The sequence below is a fragment of the Haemaphysalis longicornis genome, unplaced genomic scaffold (genome assembly GCF_048455015.1).
Source record: "Haemaphysalis longicornis isolate Haplotype H1 unplaced genomic scaffold, Haemaphysalis longicornis Haplotype H1 scaffold_12, whole genome shotgun sequence".
Taxonomy (NCBI): domain Eukaryota; kingdom Metazoa; phylum Arthropoda; class Arachnida; order Ixodida; family Ixodidae; genus Haemaphysalis; species Haemaphysalis longicornis.
In genome coordinates, this window is record NW_027526225.1 from 91,499,616 (window position 1) to 91,507,828 (window position 8,213).

Sequence of the window (8,213 nt, forward strand, 5' to 3'; positions counted from 1 at the left end):
CTGTATATCTGCCTTGCATATGCTCTTTCGGAGTAACTTTTTACTCACGTTTTACGAGTTTTTTTACCCTTGTTTTGCACTCTAATTTTTTACTCTAGGCAGCTCTGGGAAGCGTTTTATATTAAAAACAAAAGGGGACAAGTGCGTCTGCGATACATCTGTGCTTTTGCGTGTCACCGAGTTTGAATTCTTGGAAATGTCACTGTGATTGTGTCCATCATATCTTTGGTGCTTTCCATTTAGTGTATTCCAGTGCGCATGCTCGTAGTAATGCATGTATAAATACAAGACGATGTTTCAATAAATGTTATTTGCAAGGGAGCGCTTGTCCCGTCGCTTTGTCACATGGGACTAGTATCATGTAATCGTCAACAACGCTAAAAATGTCAACTGATATAGTTGTCCTTAGTCGGTCTCATAAGCGCCCACATTTGCGAGTTAAGTAAAGCTTACTCAATCTTGGTGCAACGCATAAACCAATAAAAACGGCCTTCTTTTGGAAAGAGAAAAATAGAAGTTTATTTTGAGCTACTGATGTCCGGCCTGCCGAAAAAGGGGTTCTGGTGGGCCGAAAATCCGCTTAAGGCACTCCATCGGAATCAGGGTCTCGCTCGTGGGCAATGTGCCGGGCGAGGCGAGGCCAGGGCGTCGGGCGAAGCAGCTGTTACCCCGGTCGACGTCGAAATTAGTTATGTTTCAGAAGGGATATATAAGCTCACAAAAAAAAAATGAGGACAAAAATCTGTGGCATAAATTAAAATCTGCGTAACGCCTGAAGTGGCTTGCATTCTCTACGGCTTGAATTCGATTTATTGATTGATTGTAGGGTCTAACGCACCGACGCAACGCAGGCGATGAGGCACGCCGTAGTGGAGGGCTCCGGATTAAGTTTGACCACCTGGGGATCTTTAACGTGCACCGAAATCTCGCACACACGGGCGTTTTTGCTTTTCACCTCCATCAGAAAAGCGGCCGCCGCGGCCGGGAATCGAACCCGTGACCTCGTGCTCAGCAGCGCAACGCCTTAGCCACTGAGCCACCGCGGCGGGTTACAGCTTCAATTCTATAATATAGCTAATGCAAAATTTAGTTCATTAAGGGACTGCGCCAGTTCCAACGAACTGCCGTAGGCTCAAATGTAGCTGGCTGTGTGCTGGTGCGAATGTCTCTTTTGGTATGTTTTACTGGTATTTAAGGTTTGACGAAATCTAGCCTGGACGTCGCTGTGCCCGAGTCATGCTGTAAGCTCGCCCGTAAGAATGCTGTTCCTGTATCGTCCCTGTTCATCGTCGTGCAGTAAAGCAGTTAGGCTCTGGCCTCGGCTCTTTGTCGTCCACACCAATGCAACTCTTGTGCTCGCCGGTCATTCACCACGCTACCACTACACGAGGGAGGCGATAGCGCTCGGTACGGGGACGCCTTCGCCAGTGCAGCAAGCTTTAAGTCAGGCGTATCTTGAATTTACTTAATGCTTGAACTGTATTCTTAGTTATCCCACAGTGAAATTTCAGCAAGACAACAGCCTCGGAGATGTCTGATTTTGTATTTATTTATTTATTTATTTATTTTGTAACGAGGGTAATGAACAAATGCAATAGACGCAACATGCCATCCAGACATCAGGGTATGTGCCTCACCAGCAGAGCCCATGTAGGATTATGCCGAATCCCCACACGGGGATATGCTCCAAAGAGGTGTCAGGGAAGACGATGAACCCCAGGACGTGCATGCGCCAGAAAACGCGCTTGGTGATCGCAACGCTCAGATCTGCGTTATCCATCGGCTTCTCTCCTGCAATTAAACAGCCTCAACCGGCTACCGGCGTGTCGGCTGTCTTCTTGACAAGCATTTTACGCCATCAAAGACGATGAAGACAGCAGCCGCATGTGACGTCACGAACAAGCATCTGTGACGACAACGAATCTTTGTGGGGCATGCTGCCTGGCATGCGTGTTCCCACATTGCTCATCTGCGTCCCTATCGTCACCGCGCTGCAGCTTCGACCGGGACGGTCGCCCTCGACCGGGGGGGTAATGTCACGGGACACCTAGGCGGCCAATGCCCCATCATGGCTCGTCACAGAAGACGACGAGGACGACGAAGAAGTGGCTGGCTCGCAGCGCGCTGTTATGGCCGCATCGTAAATTCTGTAAATAGATCGTTCCTCATCCTTCAACCATCGTTCGAGTCATTGGCTCTGCCGCCACGTTACAATTTATTTATTTATTTATTTATTTATTTATTTATTTATTTATTTATTTATTTATTTGTTTGTTTGTTTGTTTGTTTGTTTGTTTGTTTGTTTGTTTATTACAAGTTGCTACAGCGCCCATAGGTCATCCTTGTAGGGGGGTAATATGCGAACACTGTACAGTACATACATGTGTCTCAAATAACAACGAAACACGTATTTGAACAATAATGCATGATGCAAATATCTGGAAAGAAAATTATACAGCATGCTGGATAGCATCTGCAAAAGTTGCGGCAATACTTCGTTTGGGAGTTTTTTGAGGTCGCTAATAGTGCTAGGAAAAAATGAATGTTTGAGTACAATTATGCGGCATTGAAATTATCTAATCTTTCGTACATTGTCTCTGCGTCCTCATACATAGTGTGGATGTTTTAAATATAAATATTTATGTATTCCGGTGGTTCGGGTATTTGTTACTGTAGACTTTGAATAAACAGAATCGGCGACAAATAAAAAGAAAAACAGTTTTCTGATGTCTGAAAAGGTCCCCACAAAAATTAGAAACGATCCTTCTAGCCGTTCGAAAATCCCCGCATTTTTGATATGCACCATAATACACATCCACAGCAATAAGCGCTGAAGGATGGTGGCTTAACCCCGGAAAGCCCGCCCACAGAACCGGTTTGAAAAAAATCAGATATTTCCTTTATTGACACTTTGGATACAAACAAACATGTTGACACATCATTAGTGCGAAAATACATAAGCCACGTAAGAATTACAAATCGTATCATATTTGATAGAGTGGGCTTTGACTGTATGCCTTGGGAGGAACATCAGGGTCATCGTTCAGAGCCTGTGGTAGTCGAAAAAGCAGCTTCTTTCCTTGTTGAGGCGATACAGCGTGTCTGGTGCTCCAGAGCAAACAGCGAAATGCATCTCGCCCAAGAAATTGCAACGCCTCGACGCCCCCTTGCCCTTCGCCCTAGAGCAAGCGCCGTCCAGGTAAAGCCCACTGTATCAATTATGATACGGCGAAAATTACCACGCTGCCACGCAGCCCAGATGTGCTACCCATCACTCTAAAAACTACGCGTTGGGATCAAAAAACATTCGAGGAACAACATCTGTATAAAAATTCAGGAATGATATTTTATATTTACCTTTGGCAGAGTAAAAAGATCCAGGCGGAATTGCATCGTACGGGCTGGAAGCTGCCATCTTTGAAACTCACACGCAGGAAGAAAAAGTTAGGAGACAGCGCTACCGGAGAAACGTGAAGCCTATACATAAAAAGTAAAACGAAGTCGGCCCAGGCGTCGCTGCACCACGTGACCCCAGCGCGCCGCCGCCGCGAGCTCTTCAATTTCGTCTGCTCGAAACTACTCAGCTTCCCGTTGTCGCGAAGCCTGTTATATGTTGTTTTTTTTTTCCACGGCTTTTGTCTCTCGCACATACGCGGCACTCCTGCCCGCTCGCGGGCATGAGATCACCGAACAGACAAATGCAGGAAGGACGGGGAAAAGCTACCGCCAACCAAACACGAGAGGTGCGCCGTAGTCGGAGACCGCCGCCGCCGCCGCCGGCCCAGCCGCTACACGAGAATATTGAATGACATTTAGCGGATAATGAAGTCTCTGACCTCATAGCATCCTCGATTAACCGCACCGGTGCACACCGGGGCACACCGGTGCGCCTTTTCATCCTCGATAAACCGCACCGGTGTGCACCGTCCGTCCTCGATAAACCGGGGTGCACCGTCGCGGGGCAATTTTTGGTTGCACCGCCGCGCACCGAGAGAGTCGACGGTGCGCCGGCGTGCAGTCCCGAGATGCATCGCGGACGATGCCGGCGAAGGAGCTTCCTCCGCCGTCTGCTGCAGCGACGGCGCATCGCCGCACTCGTGTCAAGGCGGACGGAGTTGTGTATTGTTGCTGACAAGGATGGCGTGCTTGTGAATTCATCGGGCAACGATGCGACAGTCTCCTAACGGACGGTAACAACGGCCAGTGATTGTAAATGAGGACGCGAACTTTGTGTACTTCAACGACGGCTGCATGCATTGCCAGAAAGTTGGGGATTGACATTCGTTTCGTTCGATCGAATTATCATGAACTGTTACCGGAGTGCCTAGACGATGAAGACCTACTTGTTTTGCTGTAACGGAAGGGCGGAACAAAACAGGCACTCGCATTATGGCTCAAACGAAGATTAGAAGCAGCTTGTATGTAGCTGTTTAGTGGAAGCGGTGGCGGTACGTTGTTCCGCATGTGTGACGGATTTAAGTTGTGCGTACATATAATCATTGGCCTTCAATAAATACCACTTTCAAATAGCGCTGTGTCTCATTACAGTGCTGTATTGTTACTTGTGAACGTTTTTATGAGTTGATTTCTTAGATTAAGAGATGGCGCCTGTGTAGAACCGCCCCGTTTGTCCTCGATCAACGCTCCGTGCCGGTACGCACCGTCGTGGGGCACTGTGCACCGCGCCGGTTTTGGGGGCAACACCGGTGCGTGTTTATCGAGGACGCTATCAGTTTTAGCGGCCAAATGAGTATGGGCCCAGCCATGGAGGAAGAAAAAGTTAGGAGACGGCGCCGCCGGAGAAACGTGAAGCCTATACATAAAAAATAAAATCGAAGTAGGCCCAGGCGTCACTGCACCACGTGACCACACCGCACCGCTGTCGTATGGGCCGCCGCGCACTCTTCAATGTCGTCTGCTCGAAACTGCTCTGCGGCCCGTTGTCGCGAAGCCTGCTATATGTTGGTTTTTTCCCACGGCTTTTGTCTCTCGCACGTACGCGGCACTCCTGCTCGCACGCGGGCATGAGATTGCCGAGCAGACAAATGCAGGAAGGACGGGGAAAAGCTACCGCCAACCAACCATGGAGGTCACGTGCTGGGCCGACTGCGGCGGCTTGAGAAAGGAAAACGGCGAAGGGAGCGGCTTCAACGGAGCTGGGCTTGCGCAGGCTAGCTGCGTGACGTCATGCCGTCTCCTAACTTTTTCTTCCTCCATGGGCCCAGCCGACGATGGAGGTCACGTGCTGGGCCGACTTCGGCGGCTTGAGAAACGGCGGAGGGAGCGGCTTCAACGAAGCTGGGCTTGCGAAGGCTAGCTGCGTGACGTCATGCCGTCTCCTAATGGATGGAAACTCAGGTAGCACACCTCTGGTGGCAGGAATGCGAAGCTTCGAAAAGCAAATACCCTTGTCGATGTTTTTAGAGCGCCACCAACCGATTCTTCAGCTTTCAGTTTCGGTTTTCGGATCCACAGCAATAAGCGCTGAAGGATGGTGGCTTAAGGAGTCAGAATAGGCGAAGAACGTACCGTATGCCTCGGTTGTAGATAAACTGGCTTCCTGCTTGGTTTCCGAAGTGGACGCTTCCAAGTTGCAGTCTTCCAGAATTATTTTGTCTGTATGCTCCACTGTGCCGTGCACGCATTCCTTCCTGAACGGCATGTCTGCGACGCTGAGCGTATTGGCGATGAAAGTGAGTAATCAGAAGTAAAATAAACACTGCGGCCTTCAACAAAATACTACAAATTCTATTGGCGTATAAGCAACGATAAACATTCAATCATGAAATGGCAAAGTTCTCACGTAGGGAGTTTGTCTTCAGAACGCGCAGCTGACAGGCATTTTGTACCCCTTACGATAATTCCGTGCAGTCGCCGGCATCACTCGGATGTCTTTATAGCACGAACCTTATTGTTGTTAAGAGGCCACTATTACAAACTACCGTCCCACGCTAAAGAAATGCGCGAGAAGCACGAAAGAGTGAGTGCATCCAACCATCGCTGAAAGTGCGTCCAATCGATCGTCAAACCTTCAAAAGCCCAAATCGCAAACGAAGAACGAAGCCATGCCGCGAGGTTTTCGTTCCAAGTGGGCGCATCTACGAACGATCTATACGGATACCGATACGTGGTTTATGAGACAAGCTGTACTGTTGTACTTTTTCTTCAGATCTATGCGTCTATATTGTTCCAATCTAGAACCAATCGAGGCTTTTTCGCGATCTCCAAGTAACCGTTTTGAAACAATAGAAGCCCGGTTTTGTGCACGCGCCGTGCAGCTAGAGATCATATCAGAGTTTTTCGGTCGACCGACCGATCCTAGTAAATGCACTAGCTTTTTTTTATATAGAACATCATCGGTGCCACTAATAAAGCTTTAGCTTTAACAAATTGTCGGAAGCCTTGTATTCCATCTTTCGTGAGGACAATACGCGTATGTTTCACTGATAGGCAGTCAATATACAAAAACCATCTAACAGCATCAATGGACGTAAAGAGTTTTCTGCGTTCCAGGGCGGTGTTCTCGCTGGACACGAGAATACAAGTGATGAGAACATGTGCGCGTGACTACACGGGAATAAGACAGGTTCACCCGAGCCACGGTTCGCGCCGATAGCTGCTTATCGTGCGGGTGCCTGTGGTTCGTGACAATTGCTAAGCGGTGCTAGCACACCGCGTGCGCCTAACGAAGAACTGTGCCGTGGCCGGGGGCGCATTACTCGGATCTCGCATGCGTACACGTGAGTAGGCGTGTCTCTGCCGATTTTAAAGCGAAGCTTCATGAGCCTCTCTGATGGCGGCGTTCGTCAGAGTAAAATACGCTGTAGGAAAGCCAACTTTACAATGGAACCTGGTTCCCTCTAGTTATGAAGCCGACGTCTATCATATTGCGCCATTTTTTCCCCTCTTTATTGCATGGAAGACTAGCCCAACGAGCTTTAAAGTCACACCCTAACTTCGTTAACGGTACGTTCACTGACACAAATTTTAAAAGTCCGGCAGACACACACATGCCTCAAGAAGATGCTACCAGTCCGGCGGCTGCTATTGCGCCACGTACACACTGTACACAAGCGCACATTGTTCGCGAAAAATTGACTTAGTTCCACGAGGTTCCTCCGCATTGCGGTCAATCATGCGACACTTCCGTAGGCTAAACAATCCGATCGGCACGAAAAGGTCGTATGGCACGGAACAGTTCTTCGTCACTGGCAGGAATAGTATACTGTAGGGGGTGATGTCTAAATCATTTTTAAGACTCCGTTGCGGAACATCCCCAAAAACACAGCATCCCGAACTACACGGTCAAATCAGCTTGAGATTTGGACTTTGTCTTTGACCCAGGTTGCATTGGAGAAAGCTTCGCGTTTTAACCACATTTTTTCTTAAGAAAGGGGCTTTGATTGCTTTTCGCGTACTGAGCCAAAATACTCACCTTGTACAGCAACACTCGTCAGCTCGCTTGCTGCGCGCTCTCCGAAATACTGCACCAGAATGAGTACAGCTCGCGGTTCACCTACGTGGACGTTGTTGCAACAGTTGCTTTCAATCTCTTCCAGTCCACCACACTAGTTTTAGGCAGCGATAGATAAATAAAAATACAGTGAGGGTGCACTCGCGTTATGACGCAGGAGTCCCAGAGTCAGTTATGTGTCTAGCGTGTATACAGTGCCCCCCACCGCGGTGACTGACACTTGCAATCGCGAACAGCTGTGCTCACCTCTCTTCTTTCTGTGTTTTCTTTTTTGTGCCTGTGCGCTGTTCCGAAATCCGGCTTTGCGCTCAAAGGTAAGGGCTTGCGTTACCGAGCCCGAAAAAAAAAAAAACTTGCTTGATCTCGGCCGCAGAGAGGTCATTTTTTGATTGAGGTCAGAACACAAAACTGCTGTTTGTAGTTATTTTGGCGCACGATAAAAATCCCGAGGGGGTGTAAATTAATCCACAGCACACAACATGGGGGCGTCACATAATCAGGCGTCGCACCGGCCTGTAAAATAAACCAAAGCCGAAGCTTGTATGACTAGGTTTTCACGTATACAAACAAACAAACAAACAAACAAACAAACAAACAAACAAACAAACAAACAAACAAACAAATAAACAAATAAATAAATAAATAAATAAATAAATAAATAAATAAATAAATAAATAAATAAATAAATAAATAAAAGTATGTTCAGCGTTCTATTCCGAAGCAATCGTCGGCATCCCTT

General features: G+C 48.0%; 1 protein-coding gene across 4 annotated transcripts in view; it reads right to left on the bottom strand.

Moving 5' to 3' along the window:
* Positions 1 to 7,586, bottom strand: part of LOC144163015 (isoprenyl transferase-like) — a 33,289-nt gene extending 25,703 nt beyond the window's left edge. For 2 of the 4 annotated variants that reach the window (XM_077693790.1, XM_077693788.1), the window contains exons 1-2: positions 7,436 to 7,586; positions 5,530 to 5,672 (exon numbers count right to left, since the gene is read on the bottom strand). In XM_077693790.1, coding sequence (XP_077549916.1) covers positions 5,530 to 5,662 — 133 coding nt within the window. In that variant the 5' untranslated portion in view covers positions 5,663 to 5,672; positions 7,436 to 7,586. Of the gene's footprint in view, positions 1 to 3,357; positions 3,568 to 5,529; positions 5,673 to 7,435 lie in introns of those variants that run through there. The other 2 variants (XM_077693789.1, XM_077693791.1) reach the window with 2 other exon arrangements.
* Positions 7,587 to 8,213: the final 627 nt, after the last annotated feature.